This window comes from Nycticebus coucang, chromosome 12 (genome assembly GCF_027406575.1).
Source record: "Nycticebus coucang isolate mNycCou1 chromosome 12, mNycCou1.pri, whole genome shotgun sequence".
Classification (NCBI taxonomy): Eukaryota; Metazoa; Chordata; class Mammalia; order Primates; family Lorisidae; genus Nycticebus; species Nycticebus coucang.
Genome location: NC_069791.1, coordinates 98756130 through 98773013, shown reverse-complemented (window position 1 = coordinate 98773013; position 16884 = coordinate 98756130). Strand labels below are relative to the sequence as shown.

The window sequence follows — 16884 nt, the reverse complement described above, 5'->3', positions numbered from 1 at the left end:
CCAGCCCCTGACAGCGGCTGTCCGCAGAGACCCGGCCCAACCCGCGCGGCCCGCACCTGAGGAGGGGTCGTCTCAGGGTAGTGCCCGATGTGGGGGCGGAGCCAAGGAGCAGGGCGCGCGGCCGGCGCGGGCTGACCGAGGTCAGCAGCCGCGCTGGGACCCAGGCGTCCGGGAGGCGGCGCCAGGTGCCGCGCCCCCGCCCCGCGCCCGCGGTGGCCGGCCCCCGCCCCCGGGCCGCCCCCCGCCCGTGACGCGCTCCCCACCCCCTCTGCACCGGGAGCCGGAGCCCAAACCCGAGCCTGAGGAGGGCGAAGGGGCGGCGGGCGGCCGAGCAGGCGGCGGGGCTGGGAGGGTATGCAGCCGGGGCCGCGGGGCCACCGCCGCCTCTGAGCCGCGCGAGTGCACTGAGCGCAGCCGCGTCGCTGCGGCCGGGCCGCGCCATGGGGAAGGAGCAGGAGCTGGTGCAGGCGGTGAAGGCGGAGGACGTGGGGACCGCGCAGAGGCTGCTGCAGAGGCCGCGGCCCGGGAAGGCCAGTGAGTGCGGGGGCTGCGCTCCGGGGCCCACCTCCCTCGTGGAGCCCCCCCACCCATCACGGCACAGGGTGGGGAGGGATGCTGCCAGGTCTCCGGGGGCGGGGCGGGGCCAGCAGCGCCCAGACCCTCTGTCAGCGTCCCCCCACCTGCCCCCGGCACTGGAGGAGGGGCGGCCCCGAGAGGCCGTCCGTCACCCCAGACCCCAGAGGGGCCCATCTGGCACCCATCTCCGGGGCCCAGGCGTTTGCATTCCTCCTTCTTTCCCTCTGTCTCCTCCCTACCCAGGCTGCGGGCTGACAGCTGGAGGTCCCCAATGAGGCCTTTAAAGGGCGAGGCGGATGCCCCTACACGCACGCACCATGGAGAGAGGGAGGGGGCTCTGGCAGCCAGGGGGGACCAGGGGGCTGACAGTGCCTATCCTCCTCCCTGCCCTATGTTTAATAACACGCCTAGCAGGGGAAGGGGGGTGGGCAGGACCACGCTGGGGGTGTGGCTGCCCCTGGCATGGCTGGGGAGGCCATTTACTGATGGAGGAGCAGAAGCCCAAGGTCGCCCAGGCAGGGGCAGCCCCCCGGGGCAAGGCTGTGGGCCCAATTCTCTGGCAGACTCTGACAGACTCTGATCCTCTTGGGCTTTTCTGCTGGTAAAGGGGACCATGAGGGAGGAGCCCCCACTGGACATCCCTAGCTCGTGCTGTGGGAGCCCCAGGGAAAGGCTGGGAGCTTGGAGCCCTGATCCCAGCACTCATCCCGGCTCAGCTGGAGCTTCCCTGGGGGCTGCAGGGAGATGGATGGATGGGTGTGTGGACCAGCTGCGTGTGCGGCTGCGCATGTATGACCGTGTCAGTGTGTCAGGGCACCTGTGTGGGCATAGGAGGGCTCTGCAGGTTGGCACATGGCTCTGGGTGCACTTACTCCCCACCCTACCCCCACAGACAGTAGCCAGAAGGCCCCTCCCCTTTCTCCAGGGTACTGCTGGGCTTTGGGACTAGCTGGGGGGGGGGCCGGGAGGACCCCTGCCCCCAGCACTCTGCCTAGCCAGCCCCTGTCCACTCTATGCAGCAAGAGAGAGGGGCACTGGTGCCTTGAAGGCAGGTACCCTGGCCCTGGGCTGGCTTTAGGCCCTTAGGGCTCAGAAGGGAGGGCTTCCAGGCAGAGGCATCTCAGCTGAGAGAGACAGAGGCACAGTAAAGGCTTCCACCTGGTGATCCTATGAACTTGAGTATAGATAGTTTGGCTCTCTGGACATCAGTCTCCCCAGCTGTAGGATAGGACATTTGCCTCACAGCAGTGTTGTAAAGACAGTGAGAGGGTGCATGTGAAGCTTCAGTACTTAGTAAGTTCTCAGTAAACACCAACTATGCCTTCTCCCCTAGAAGGCCCAGGCTGGGGACTAGGGAAGTGGGGGCCTCAGCTTTGTCTTTTTTTTTTTTTGTAGAGACAGAATCTCACTTTATGGCCCTCGGTAGAGTGCCGTGGCCTCACACAGCTCACAGCAACCTCCAACTCCTGGGCTTAAGCGATTCTCTTGCCTCAGCCTCCCGAGTAGCTGGGACTACAGGTGCCCGCTACAACGTCCGGCTATTTTTTGGTTGCAGTTTGGCCGGGGCCGGCGCCTTACCGACTGAGCCACAGGCGCTGCCCGGGGCCTCAGCTTTGGATGTTCCTCTCCCCTTTATTCATGCCATTCAGGAGGTCTGGGGCTTTCACCTTTGCCTGGGTCTCTGCCTCTGTTTGGCCTCTGGGTCAGAGGAGACACCAGCCTCCTAGTGATATCTGTACTCTCTGACTCACAGGGGCGGTGTAATAAATCAGATGGAGAAATCCCTCCATGAATTAGCTCAGTCGTCATGGCAACACTGGCCTGCTTTGGAGTAAGATGTATTTTGATTCAGCAAAGTACAGCTGGAGTTTGGGCCATGAGGTGGGGGGTGTCCAGCAGTGTCCTCTAGGCCTCTGTGCCCAGAGGTATTCCTGTGATCTACATGTTCATGGTCTTCTCCCAGTGCCTGGCCCCTTCCCTCTTCCCACCACTCTAGTATCACCCAGGCTCTGTCACCCCACCCCCCACTCTGCCTTGAAGGAAGCCTCCCCTTGTGTGCACATGCACACTTAGCGGTTGTCCTTGAGGGGAAGAAGAGACTCTGCTCTGGAGGGAGAATACTAGAGCTGGGGTGGCCTTCTGCTGGCAGGGAGGGCTTGTGCCTCCCTCTGGCCCAGCCTCCCCTTTCAGGAGAGCTGAGGACACTCTAGAGCAGGGGTCCTCAAACTTTTTAAACAGGGGGCCAGTTCACTGTCCCTCAGACTGTTTGAGGGCCGGACTATAGTGAAAAAAAACTATGAACAAATTCCTATGCACACTGCACATATCTTATTTTGAAGTAAAAAAACAAAACGGGAACAAATACAATCACAACGCTGCATGTGGCTCACAGGCTGTAGTTTGAGAACCCCTGTTCTAGAGGAACTCCCTGCACACAGAGGGCCTATGCCTGCCACCCTCTCACCTTGGCCCACTAGGTTCCTTCTGGAGTTTGCACCTGACCCCAAAGGTGGAGCTGGTCTCAGTAGAGCAGTGAAGGGTCCATGTGCTCTTTCTAACATGAAATCCAGGGGACTTAGTGACCTCTAGCCAGGCCCACCTGCCCCTCCAGCTGGGCTTCGCTCCTGCCTCAGACACTGCCTCAGAGTGGGACAGCCTCCCCAGGTCTGCTGCAGTTCTGAGACCTTCCTGGTCACCTAGTTAGTTTCCCCTTGCAGGAAGGTTGTCCTAACACTTCAAGCTGCCTCCCATCCAATTTTAGTTATTTTCTTCTTTGAGGAGACCCTGGGCAGAGAGAGAGAGACGAGATGACTTTAGTGAGGTACTCCTCCTCATGGCAAGCAGTCCCCTTCTTCATGGACACTACACTCCCCTACAGGTATCTGTGTCACTCTCTGGGCCTTGCTCTCCCACCTCCCTGAAATCTCAGCCCCTGTAGATGTGGCTGGGTGAACAGGTGGGCCTAGTTTGGGGTGTCTTGGGGGAGATACCAGAACTGGCTACACTGGAGCTGGGAAGAGTGGGAATGCAGTGTTCCAGAGAGTCCCTGAGTGGGGTGCTAGGGGAGATGCAGTTGCATCTACACCCCTTTTAGCTAACAGCAAACAACTATGCGGGCCCAGCTCCATAATTTGCAGGGTTCCATGCAGAATGAAATGCAGGGCTCCTTGTCCAAAAATTAAGGATTTTAGGCTGGTGACAGCACAACAACCAATCAGTTGAGGGGCTTTCCTGAGAAACTGCACAATTGTACATTCATGAAGCCAGACTTGGTAGGTACCACCTGGACAAGTGTGCGAACAGGCTGGTTAGAGTCCTGTCCTCTTGGTGCTTATAGTTTAGTGATGGACATGGGCAAGAGACAAGATCAATGAATGAGGAGGTGTGATGTGATCTGTGGTGAGAAATACAGAGGGTGATATAGCAGACATGGGATGGGTGCCATCTTAGATGGGTAGGGTTTGCTGAGCAGGTGGCATTGGATGAGAGGGAGGGAGCCATGGGGGTAATTAGGGAAAGAATAACCCTCCCCAGCATGTGCAGAAGCCCTGTAGCAGAGAGGCAGTTGGTATGTTGGAGGAACATCAAGGAGGACCATGTGGCTAGAGCAAGGGTGATAAAAAAGTAGGCAAAGAGATCAGGGTGAATGCAGGAGGGCCCCAGCATGCATCGTCACTGCCCCGTCTCAGCCTCCCCCTCTCCAGGGGGACAGGTTGCTGGAGGGTCTTCAGGAAAGGAACACAGGATCTGATACATGTTCCAACAGGGCCTCAGGACTGTGCTGGGCACAGAGGTTAGACCAAGGGCTGCAGGGAGGACATAGGGATGCCAGTGAGGAGGCGATGGTAGTGATCCTGTGAGAGATGCTGGTCTGACCCAGTGTGGTGAGAAGAGTTCTGAGTGTGCTCAGAGCATCTCAAAGGTAGAGCCAAGAGAGCAACTGGAAGGACAAGATATAGGTGTACAAGAAAGGCTCCAAGGTTTTGGCCTAGGCTGAAGATGGGAAGGGTGGTATTGCCACTAAGGGAGAAGGACATTTCCGAGCATGGGGGGCTGGCTCACCTATAGATGGCTTCGCTGTTCACAGGAGAAACCTCTTGCTGTTAGAGTGGGGGGAGAAGTCCCACATGGCTAATATTAATAATCATCACTTACTGATCCCTGGAGTGTGCCAGGCCCTGTGGGTTTCATGTCTGGAAATGGTCCCTCTCCTCTGGCTGGCCCCTTTAGCACCACCTCTTTCAGCTCTGGGAGGAGGCCAGCACCCAAGGCCATGGGGCTAATAAGTGGAGAGCTGAGACTTGAACTCAGGCCCGTCTGACCTTGTAGGCCTCATGGGTCATTAGAGGATCATGCTTTTGGTGACTTAAGCCAGGGCTGTGGTAGGCCACCAGGCAAGCCCTGCAGCCTCTGTGCCTCAACTCCCTGTCCTTGGGCTCTCACCCCCACCCCTGTCCTGGGCCTGGACAAAGGGGCTTCTGTCTTGCAGGCTCCCCCTCTTCAAGTGACTGACCCACAAACAGTTATATAACCATGGCCCAAACAGGCAGTGGGTTGGCCCAAGTCTGCTTGGCCTTGAGCCCACTGGGAGGGCTTTGGTGGGCTTCCCTCCTCTGGCAGGCAGCTGGTGGAGGCCAGGAGAGGATGGCCCCAGCGGAGACTGAGGCCCCAAGGGCAGGCTTAGGCCACTCAAGCTCAGGTGGCCAGAGCCCTGAAGCCAAGATGGCTGTGTACAGGAGGTCACCTAGGGGTGCTGGCTCTCACCTGCCTCCCCTCTGCCCTGGCAGGATGGATAGCCAACACTGGCTATGGCCCAAGGCTGGCAGTGGGGCCGTTGTGTGGTAGAGATGCAGATCTTCCCACAGAGATATCCCCATTTCCGGGTGTTCCAGCCTCTCCTGGCCACCCCCGGCCCCATCTGGGTCCTTCTGAGAGACAGATTGGGCTGGCTCTCTCCCTCCCACCATTGGCAGGTGCTCAGCCAGCGTCCTGAGGGAGGGTGTGCGTGTGCACATGTGTGTGTCTGTGTGGGTGTCTAGCCTAGTCTCCTGTCCCAGGCAGGGATAGACTGAAGTCCTTGGTTGGTGACTTCCCCCATCTCAGTGCAGTGGGAAATCAAGACTCAGACAGTTGGCATTTGGAGTCGATTGCAGGGCAGAGCTGAATGAATGAATGAGTGAATGTTTATGGGCTAAGAACCTGTTGGGCATTGGGTCTGCCAGGGAGCTAGGCAGCACCCACTTTCTGTTCTGAGGTTGACTAGAAGAGCTAGGCAGAGTTTCCCCTAACCGTGTCCCCTCTCCATCCCCAGAGCTCCTAGGCTCCACCAAGAAGATCAATGTCAACTTCCAGGACTCAGATGGGTGAGTTTTCAACCAGGGTGGTGCCAGACTGGGAGGGCCCAAGAGCTAGGCCCTCTCTGACATTCACCCTCTGCCCTTGCCAGCTTCTCTGCCCTGCACCACGCGGCCCTGAATGGCAACACAGAGCTGATCACCCTGCTGCTGGAGGCCCAGGCTGCTGTGGACATCAAGGACAACAAAGGCAAGCCTAGCCCAAACGTGGAGCCAGGGGAGGGGCAGCCAAAGCCCCACAGGCCTGGGTGGTCCTTACGGAATCAGTGTCTGATGGTCAGGGATATGTTGGTGGATAGCTTCCAACAGCCTCTCCCTGCCCCTAGGCATGCGGCCATTGCACTACGCAGCCTGGCAAGGACGGAAAGAGCCCATGAAGCTGGTGCTGAAGGCAGGCTCAGCCGTGAACATTCCATCTGACGAGGGTCACATCCCCCTGCATCTGGCAGCCCAGCATGGTCACTATGATGTGGTGAGACCCGTGGGTGGGGGGAATGGGGAGCAGAGGGGGAGCTTGGGCCTGAATCTGCCTGTGGGATTAACTGTGCCATGGACCCCACAGTCTGAGATGCTGCTGCAGCACCAGTCCAACCCGTGCATGGTGGACAACTCAGGAAAGACGCCTCTGGACCTGGCTTGTGAGTTTGGCCGTGTTGGGGTAAGTCTCTGGAGCCAAGGGGGGCTCCATCTGCCTATTCCCCTCACCTGGGATAGGGGTTGGCCCCATGCCAGGGCCCCCCTACCCTGTTCCCTCCTTCAAGGTGGTCCAGCTGCTTCTAAGCAGCAACATGTGTGCAACATTGCTGGAGCCCCGGCCAGGGGATGCCACTGACCCCAACGGCACTAGCCCCCTGCACCTGGCAGCCAAGAATGGTCACATTGACATCATCAGGTACAGCCCTGGAGGGGAGGAGGACTCAGCCTTACAATTCAGTGGGCATCCTGGGCTTTGGAGTCTTGCTTCTGACCTGGGGATAAGGCGGGAGCATCCAGGGACCCATAGGGACAAGGTCAGGCTTCCAGCCAACCATCTAGGTACAGAACAAGCTGGAGGGGCTGGGCAGTGGGCTTCTACAGCTAAGCTTGGCCCTGCCACTGCTGAGTGACCTCATGGAGGCACTGAATTTTGAGCCTCAGTTTCCCACCTCATAGGTGGGACCCCAGCAGAGCAAACACTAGAGTTATAGATGGTATCAGCTGTGAAGGGTGAGCACAGGGAAAGGCCTTTCAACAAGTGCTCAGGCAGAGTCAGATACCACGGCAGTTGGGGATACAGGGCAGGGCAGGATGGTCCTCAGCCTCCAGCAGGCAGTTAGGACACCAAGGAATTGAGGTCTGGTGTGGGGTACTGGCAGGTTGGGGGGGATCCCTGCTGGAAGGCCTGCCATTTGCTCCACCTTCCCTCCAGGCTCCTCCTCCAAGCAGGCATAGACATTAACCGCCAGACCAAGTCTGGCACTGCCCTGCATGAGGCTGCACTCTGTGGGAAGACGGAAGTGGTTCGGCTGCTGCTGGATGTGAGTGGAGTGGCGGGAGCAGGGGCCAGGTGGGGGGCAGTAGGGGCTCCTGACAGGGCCTGGTCCTTTCACACGTACAGAGCGGGATCAATGCCCACGTGAGGAACACCTACAGCCAGACAGCCCTGGACATTGTGCACCAGTTTACCACGTCCCAGGCCAGCAAGGAGATCAAGCAGCTATTGCGAGGTGGGCCCGGGTGGGGCAGAGGGGCTGGGCAGGACCTGGTGAGGTCAGATCTCAGGACAAGGGTCCACCTCCTATGTCCCCAGAGGCCTCGGCAGCCCTGCAGGTCCGGGCGACCAAGGATTACTGCAACAATTATGACCTGACTAGCCTCAACGTGAAGGCCGGCGACATCATCACAGTAAGGGGGTCCCCAGGGCTGCTGGAGCAGGGCTGTTATGAGGCCTGGGCATGCTCACCCCAGAACACCCTCTTGCAGCAGCCGGGGCCACTGGTAAGAAGGCTCAGAAAGGCAGTCCAGGCTGCTTCCCTGGAACGGTGTTCCTGAGTACCCTCTACCTTACTGACCAGGTCCTCGAGCAGCATCCGGATGGCCGGTGGAAGGGCTGTATCCATGACAACCGAACAGGCAATGACCGGGTGGGCTACTTCCCGTCCTCACTGGGTGAGGCCATTGTCAAAAGAGCAGGCAAGTCCCACCCCAACCTGGGGCCAGGAGGGAGAAGCCAGTCAGCCTTACCTTGGGGGCCATCTCTTTGCCAGCATCTGCACACCTGTCCTTTCATTTATTCCACAAGCATGGCATGCTCTGGTTCTGAGCTGACCACTAGGGACAATCAGGGACCTAGATACTGTTCCTGCTTTCAGGGAGTTTGCTCTAGGGTGGCAGGGGGTGGGGACGGTGACATAAACACAGAGGGAACTGTACCAACCAGAGCCAGTTGGCAGAGGCCTGCTTTAGACATGGTGGCCAGAGTCCTGAGAGGTGAGGGCTGGCCATGGGCATAGCAGTCCAGGTAGTGGGAACCACATGTGCAAACCAGAGGGAGCTTGGCACTGTAAGGAGCATGAGGCTGGTGAGCTAAGTTGAGTAAGTGCCTGGTAGATTGGCATTTGGTCTAGGGCCCAGGCTGTGAAGTGCAGGGTGGTTTTGGGAACAGAGAACATGGAGGGTGATGGTGTGCAAGAGGGCAGAAATGCTGGTTAGGAGGTAGGGCCCCAATGTCCTGGGGGGCTCCTTACCTATCCCCTGCTCTCCAACACAGAGGTCATATCATCCTTCAGCAATCCTTAGCTTCAAGACCCTACGACCATTTGTGTGATGCCTGGTCCTGGCCCCCTCTGCCTGTTCCTGCCATGCAGGGTGGGTGGGGTCTTCCAAGGGCCTCTCCATTCCTTGGAGACTGCCAGAGCAGGAGGAGACCACGATGCCTCCAGAGATGTGAATGTGTTGGCCTGTGCTCTGGCCACACCTCCCCTGCCCTACTCAGAAGACCATACTTGGCCTACAGGTTCTCGAGCAGGCACCGAACCAAGCCCATCCCAGGGAGGAGGCCCTTTGGGGCCCTCTGCACCCCCAGAGGAGATCTGGGTGCTAAGGAAGCCTTTTGCAGGTAGGCCAGGGGTACCTGAGGGTTGGGGTACTGTAGGGTACCACCGTGGGACTGGGCAGGGGTGAGCCCCTTATCCTGCTCCCTTGTGCTGGCAGGTGGGGACCGCAGCAGCAGCAGCAGTGTGAGCAGTGTAGCAGGTGGCCGGGGCAGCGGAGGCCATGCCCTACATGCAGGCTCTGAGGGAGTCAAGGTGGGTGGGATTGCGGCCAAGGTGGATGGTCAGGGTCTGGAATGGGACTATGAGTGGGTCTTTCTGGGTTGTACCACCTAGCTCCTGGCAACGGTGCTTTCCCAGAAGTCTGTCTCTGAGTCCAGCCCAGGGGACAGCCCTGCCAAGCCTCCAGAGGGCTCCACAGGTAAGCGAAGAACACAACTGTGACAGCCTAATGGGAAAGAAGCCCTTGAGCTGCCCCTGCCCCCACCCATCTCATCCCCAGGTGCAGCCCGGTCCCAGCCCACAGTGGCCCATGCTGGGCAGGTCTACGGGGATCAGCCATCCAAGAAGCTGGAACCAGCATCAGAGGGCAAGGTACAGGGCCAGGCCAGCTCCAGAGCCAGGCCATAGGGTGGGCAATGGGGCTGACAGTCTGATGGGTGCCGGGCAGAACCCCTCCTTCTATTTGTTGGTCTGTGTGTGCGTTGTATGCACACACCCGTGTGTACAGGTGATGTCTATTGTGTAGGTTGTATGTGTGAACTGGCATGTGCCTAGGTGTGTGCACACTTGTGGAAGGCATGTGTGTAGATGGGGTACCTGTGTGTGATGGTGTGACTGTAGCCGGGCACATGTGTGTGCGCACAGGTGTGAGACGACACGGTGTGTGTGTGGGCAAAGTGGACCATGTGTGTGTATACCCAAGTACTGGGGAGGTGTGAGCTGCTGGCTGAGTCCTCCTGCGGGGCGGAGGAAGCAAGGCACCCACCTATAGGCACAGAGCCACTTTCCAGGGAGCTGAGGACATCCCTGACCAGCCCAGACAGATATCCCCTTCCCCAGAGTTCCCTCACATGGGGCCACACACTGCCTTTCTCCCCAAGATGGTATGGGGTGTCCCTGGTGCAGGAACAGGGAGGTGGGGGTAAGGTCAGGAAGGCTGTGACGTGACAGCACTGGACCCTCCTGGTGGAGATCCTAGAAGGCCCAAGAGCTGGAGGATGCTTAAGGAAGGAGCACCCTGGACTGCAGATGGAGGACCACGGGCCAGGTGTGCCAGGCCTACCTGCAGATGGACCAGCGGACGGTGTACCCAGTGGCTACATGGCCCATCAGCCAAGCAGAGGAGGAGGCACTGAGGTGGCCAGGGTGCAGGCCTGGGGCAGGTGAGCCTGCAGCAGGTGCCTTGTGTCTTCCAGAGTGCTGAGGCCGTCAGCCAGTGGCTTGCCACATTCCAGCTGCAGCTCTACACCCCCAACTTTGTCAACTCCGGGTACGACCTGCCCACCATCAGCCGCATGACCCCCGAGGTGAGCTTCCTGCAGGCTGACAGCCAGCTGTACCCCAAAGATAGGCCTAGCCTCCCGCTGATGGGCTCCCCTCTGCCTAGGACCTCACAGCTATCGGTGTCACCAAGCCAGGCCACCGGAAGAAGATCACGGCAGAGATCAGCGGCCTGAGCGTGCCTGACTGGCTGCCTGAGCACAAGCCTGTAAGGCCCCCTGCACCCCAGTGGCCAGGCCCAGGATGGGCAGACAGACAGATAGACAGACTGGCTCCTTAGCTACAGCCCTCATCTGCCCTCTGGGGCTTCAAGGAGAGGACAGTGGAGGACGGCCCGCCAACAGTGAGCCACCTGGACAGCCTCTGTTTGTCCTGGGCACTGGGGCCAAATTCCCTGGGGCAGAGGCGAGGGGAGCCTAGAGATAGGAGAGTCCCCTGGCCACCTTCCTGCTCCCACAAAGACTCCCTCCACACATCGGCTGCCACACAGGAACCCCCAGCCCTGAGCACTACCTCTCATACTCCCATGCAGAGACTACAGGGGGCCCACACCCGCTGCATCTGGGCATGCACATGCATTGAATGCCCACTAGGTGCCTGCTGACAAATGCATGCTTGCACACATGCTCCACTGCACAGTCCTGCCAACAACTGACACCTCCAGTTCTAGGGACACCTGTACACACTGGCCTGTGCTGTCACTACAGGAAGGGGCAACAGGGTTTGGACCTGGAGAAGGGGGGCCTGGGGCCCAGCCCAACCTGATGCTGGCTCTCTGGGCCTCACACTAAGCTCTGGGCTTCTGTCCAGTAATGGGAGAGGTGCTTGGTGGCCACCAAAAGGCTCTCAAGGAGCTGGATCTATTGATGTGCAGGTCTGTACTCAGCACGCGCACATGCACCCCGCCCTGCCCCACTCAGTCAGCGGCTCAAGGGTCCTCCTGGGAGCACATCCTCACCTTGCCCTGTGCATCCAGGTGGCTGAGTGTGCTGAATGTGGGTGTATGAGTGATGTCCAGCTGAGAGTATGGACATTTGGGTGCTGCTCAGGGAGTGATCCAGTGGCTCTCAGTGGGCTGCTGTAGATATTTGCACATGTGTGGGTGGCTGTGTGACTGTGTCTGATGCAGGTGGGCAACAGTGAAAGGGTGTAAGTGTGGCGCGGGACCGGATGTCAGTGCCCGTGCATGGCTGAGAGTGCAGTGTGCAGGGTGTGCACGTGTTCACGTAGTTGATGTGCTGCTGTGTCTGTGTCCATGATGTGTGGGATGGGTCTCCTCAGGGTGCTGTGCCCATGGCCATCTGGTCAGGTGAAGCACTTGCTTCCACCCTCTCAAAGGGCCTCCTGAGGAGAAGGCACCCCTGTGTGTTTGCGTGTGGGGGCCGTGCGGAGGAGCTGACCCTGGTCTCCTGCTGAGGCTGTACCTACGAGGATTCCCACGATGACCTCAGACTCTCTGTTTGTCCTTCTGTCTGCCTGTGCCCTTCTGGGCCAGCACTGCCTCCTCCAACAACTCTGAGGGGGTGTGGGCAGCTGGCTCAGGCTGCCCTTCTGGGTCCCCACTCCATAGGCTAACCTAGCTGTGTGGCTGTCCATGATCGGCCTGGCTCAGTACTACAAGGTGCTGGTGGAAAATGGCTACGAGAACATTGACTTCATCACCGACATCACCTGGGAGGACCTGCAGGAGATCGGCATCACCAAGCTGGGTGAGAGCCCCAGCCCCAGGGTCTAGCCCCAAGGCCCCTCCAGCTCCAGGTCCACCTGACCTGCCCCCTGTGCACCACTCAGGACACCAGAAGAAGCTGATGCTGGCAGTGAGGAAACTGGCAGAGCTGCAGAAGGCAGAATATGCCAAGTATGAGGGAGGACCCCTGCGCCGGAAGGCACCCCAGTCACTTGAAGTGCTGGCCATTGAGTCACCACCCCCACCCGAACCTGCCCCGACTGACTGCCAGTCCCCTAAGATGACCACCTTCCAGGACAGTGAGCTCAGTGGTGAGCTGCAGGCTGCCATGACTGGCCCAGCTGAGGGGGTCACTGCCGCTCCCTCCGAAAAACCCTCCAATCACCTGCCAGCCACCCCAAGGGTAACCATGAGGCAGGAGCCCAGCCTGGGTGGGCGGGCACGGCACATGAGCAGCTCACAGGAGCTACTGGGCGATGGGCCCCCAGGGCCAGGCAGCCCCATGTCTCGAAGCCAGGAATACCTGCTGGATGAGGGGCCAGCTCCTGGCACGCCCCTCAAGGAGGCCCGGCCTAGCCGCCATGGTCACAGTGTCAAGAGGGCCAGTGTGCCCCCTGTACCTGGCAAGCCACGACAGGTCCTCCCGCCAGGCGCCAGCCACTTCACACCTCCTCAGACGCCCACCAAAGCTCGGCCAGGCTCCCCCCAGGCCCTTGGGGTTCCTCATGGTCCAGCCCCAGCCACAGCCAAGGTGAAGCCCACCCCACAGCTGCTGCCACACACAGAGCGACCCATGTCACCTCGCTCCCTGCCACAGTCACCCACACACCGTGGCTTTGCCTACGTGTTGCCCCAGCCTGTGGAGGGTGATGTGGGGCCAGCGGCCCTGGGGCCTGCACCTCCACTGGTGCCAGCAGCTGTGCCAACACTATGCCTGCCCCCTGAGGCTGACACTGAACCAGGGCGGCCCAAGAAGCGTGCCCACAGCCTGAATCGCTATGCAGCGTCCGACAGTGAGCCTGAGCGGGATGAGCTGCTGGTGCCTGCTGCTGCAGGGCCCTATGCCACGGTCCAGCGACGTGTAGGCCGCAGCCACTCAGTGAAGGCACCTGCTGGCACCGACAAGAATGTTAACCGCAGCCAGTCCTTTGCTGTGCGGCCTCGCAAGAAGGGGCCTCCACCGCCCCCACCCAAGCGCTCCAGCTCAGCCATGGCTAGTGCCAACCTGGCTGATGAGCAGGTGCCAGACACCGAGGCCGAAGATGGCCTGCTGGGGGTTCGGGTACAGCGCCGGCGGGCTAGCGACCTGGCTGGCAGTGTGGACACAGGGAGTGCCGGCAGTGTGAAGAGCATCGCAGCCATGCTTGAGCTGTCCTCCATTGGGGGTGGGGGCCGAGCTGCCCGCAGGCCTCCCGAGGGCCACCCTACACCTCGGCCTGCCAGTCCAGAGCCCAGCCGGGTGGCCACGGTGCTGGCATCCGTGAAGCATAAAGAGGCCATAGGGCCTGATGGGGAGGTGGTGAACCGGCGCCGCACACTCAGCGGGCCAGTCACTGGACTTCTGGCCACTGCTCGTCGGGGGCCCCAGGAGTCAGCAGATCAAGGCCACCTTGTGGAGAACGGCGCTGGCCGGCAGCGGCCTCGAGGTCCAGTCAAGGGTGAGGCAAATGTCGAGGGCCCGCCCCTGGCCAGGGTGGAGGCCAGTGCCACACTCAAGAGGCGCATTCGAGCCAAGCAGAGCCAGCAGGAGAATGTCAAGTTTATCTTGACCGAGTCTGACACGGTAAAGCGCCGGCCTAAAGCCAAGGAGCGGGAGGCTGGGCCCGAGCCGCCCCCTTCACTGTCTGTGTACCAGAATGGCATGGGCATTGCACGCCGCCTGCCAGCCTCAGATCAGGCTGGGCCCCCAGAGCTACCCCCGCCACCCCCACCTGCTGAGCCACCGCCTGCAGATCTGGTGCATCTGCCCCCACTAGAGAGTGATGCCCGGAAGCTGGCCAAGCCGCCTGTCTCTCCCAAGCCTGTCCTGGCTCAGCCTGTGCCCAAGATCCAGGGCTCGCCTACACCCACCTCCAAGAAGGTGCCACTTCCAGGGCCTGGCAGCCCAGGTAGGTGCATGGAGCCAGCTAGGGCAGGCCAAGAAGGGGAGGCAGGACCCCCGCCCTATCTCCATACTCTATGGTCTGAGGGGTTTTCCTTTTCTTGGATTTGATGGAAGTTCGGGTCGGGTAGGGTGGGAATGTGTCCCCAAACCTCTCATCCATCCGCCATCGGATGATGGTCCTCCCGCAACCCAGGTGCAGGAGGGAGAGGAGAGGTTTCCAGACAGAAAGATCATAGGTGCAAAGCCCCTGAGGCATGCAAAGGACCAAAGGGCCAGTGTGGCTGCAGCATTCCTTATCTGGAGGGGGTCAGAAGCAGCGAAGCGAGCTTTGCACGTGGAGGTCGCCCCCTGGCGGCCATGCGAGACCGGGGCCAAGGGCCTAGCGCGGGGCAGCAGCTGCCCGCCCCGGTGTCAGCGCAGTCTTCCCCGCAGAGGTAAAGCGTGCCCACGGCACGCCGCCGCCTGTGTCTCCCAAGCCGCCGCCACCGCCCACGGCGCCCAAGCCGGCCAAGGTAGTGGCGGGACTGCCACCAGGCAGCGCCGGCCCGTCGCCTGCGCCCTCGCCGGCGCGCCAGCCGCCCGCCGCCCTTGCCAAGCCGCCCAGCACGCCGCCCTCGCTGAGCGCCAGCCCCGCCAAGCCCCCGTCCCCCGGTGCGCCTGCGCTGCACGTGCCCACCAAGCCCCCGCGCGCCGCCGCCGCAGCTGCCGGGACCCCCGCCGCGCCCGACGGCGCCTCGCCGGGGGATAGCGCCCGGCAGAAGCTGGAGGAAACGAGTGCGTGCCTGGCCGCTGCGCTACAGGCGGTAGAGGAGAAGATCCGACAAGAAGACGGGCAGGGCCCGCGGTAGGTGCGGGGCGGGGCCTGGCGTTGTGGGCGGGGCTGAGGCGGCCTCGGCCAGTCGGGATCCGGGTGGGGGTGGGGACCTGGGCGTGATCTGAACCGCCCCTCTTACGCCGTGCTCGCCCTTAGCCCCTCAATAGCAGAGAAGAGCACCGGCAGCATCTTGGACGACATCGGCAGCATGTTCGACGACCTGGCAGACCAGCTGGACGCCATGCTGGAGTGAGGCGGCTACCCACATCGGGCCTGCCCGTGCCGCCTGGGCTCCGGCCCTGCACACTGACCTTTACCTCAGGATGAGCACGTCTGGGCGCGCGGCGCGAGCCAGAAGGACGCAGAGGGCCAGACGCGGGGCGGACTCAGGCGGCCGTGCTGCTCAGCCCCTGCACAAGCACAACTCCTGCCCCTGGGCCCAGGCCAGATGCCTAGCTGGGGGCTCCAAGGGCTCTGGGCAGACACTCCTGTCCCCTGCCCGTCCCTGGGCTCCTGCCCTCTCGCCGCAGGGCTCTACGCGCTGTGGGTGCAGGAGGGCAGGGGCCGCCCTGCCGCGTGTTCAGACTGGGGCACCTTGAGAGGAAGAGGGAGGAGGGCACTGTAGCCCTCTCCCCAATCTGGGGCAGAGCACAGGCCTATGCCCAGCACAGAACTGCCCATTGGGGAACCTCTGCCAGCTGCTCCTGCGCAGCACAAGGGACAAGGACTAAGGTCAGGGCCCCCCGCCCCACTGCACCCCTCCCAGATTATAAGCTATCAAAAGTATTAATTTATTGGGAATGAGCTGAGGCAGATTTCCCCAGAGAAACAAAAAGGTATAACTTTAACAAATATATATTTAAAGAAAGAAATATTATTGATTCTATAGAAAACCATTTACCAACTGAAAGGACACTGGAGTCTAGCTTGAGACAAAACTGTTAGAGGCCCAGGCCATCTGTCTGTCCACACTTCCCTCCCTCCATCTTACAGTGGCCAGGCCCCTGATCCACTAGCACAAACAGGAGGCTTGGGTCCAGGGAGGGGTGGGTGCTCTACCCAGGGTCTTTCCTCTGCTTTCTCATAACTTCTCTGCGTCTGAAGAACTCGAAGGATGTGCCTTGCTCACTGATGGGCTGTGTTCTCCTCCTGAGTGTGGCCACGTCCTGGCGGTGCTGGTGCGAGGGTGTGCTATGTGTGCAGTGTGGTGATCGTGGGCGTGTCAGCTGAGACACAGCAGCGTGGGTGCAGGGGTATGCGTGCCAAGCTGCATGTAGCTCAAGGCTCATGTGTGAGGGTGTCCCCAACCCTCTCCCCTGGGCTGCACACTGGCCCCACATGGGCAGCTAGCCCACCCCACTCAAGTTCCCAAGGACGCTTCTGCTCATGGTCCAAGGCTGTGTCGTGTGGTCGTTCTTGCCTTCTCTTTTCCCCTCTGTCTCTTTCTTCCTCTCCAAGAAGTACTGACTGGTCTCTATCGTGTTTGCTGATCCACAAGTGTTGGGCACAACTTTGACATTTCTTTTAAAAAAAGAATTAAAAAATAACCGCCGAAAACCAGTGATTGTGGTGTAAAGTGGGTGGAGGGGGCTGGTTGAGGTGACCTCTGACCATGTGGGGCCCCTTCCAGCTGTCATACCCAGTACTTCCCTGTAAGTGGATGTGCCCAGCTGCCTACCTGGTCTCTCCTCAGGGGGTCCAGGATAGGGCTCCAGCTGGCTGGGGGGGTGGGGGGAAAAGTAGTCTGGGCAGGGAGCTGCTATTGGCTGTCAATAAACAGCAGAAAACAGAGCTGCCTGGCTCTCTTTTTGGGA

At 60.4% G+C, this 16884-nt stretch overlaps 1 protein-coding gene across 2 annotated transcripts; it reads left to right on the top strand.

The window, feature by feature from the left end:
- Positions 1-293: 293 nt before the first annotated feature.
- CASKIN1 (CASK interacting protein 1) lies at positions 294-16594 on the top strand. Of its 2 annotated transcripts, XM_053554381.1 has the most exons (20): positions 294-534; positions 5888-5939; positions 6023-6120; positions 6257-6402; positions 6493-6588; positions 6692-6822; positions 7339-7447; positions 7528-7636; positions 7720-7814; positions 7985-8102; positions 8926-9027; positions 9123-9217; positions 9299-9383; positions 9465-9556; positions 10381-10491; positions 10572-10673; positions 12036-12174; positions 12257-14260; positions 14689-15100; positions 15227-16594. In XM_053554381.1, exons 1-20 carry the CDS (start codon positions 441-443, stop codon positions 15321-15323), a joined length of 4287 nt encoding a protein of 1428 aa, XP_053410356.1. In that variant the 5' UTR covers positions 294-440; the 3' UTR covers positions 15324-16594. The 2 variants fall into 2 exon arrangements, with proteins under 2 accessions (XP_053410356.1, XP_053410357.1); XM_053554382.1 differs by lacking the exons at positions 10381-10491; positions 10572-10673.
- The last annotated feature ends 290 nt before the right edge of the window (positions 16595-16884 follow it).

Bases quoted from the DNA above. Each gene is read 5' to 3' on its own strand.
- CASKIN1 (XM_053554381.1), top strand. From the start codon at position 441: ATGGGGAAGGAGCAGGAGCTGGTGCAGGCGGTGAAGGCGGAGGACGTG. The intron at 6,823-7,338 runs GTACAGCCCTGG...CCTTCCCTCCAG, and splicing joins GGTCACATTGACATCATCAG to GCTCCTCCTCCAAGCAGGCA. The intron at 10,492-10,571 runs GTGAGCTTCCTG...CCCTCTGCCTAG, and splicing joins TCAGCCGCATGACCCCCGAG to GACCTCACAGCTATCGGTGT.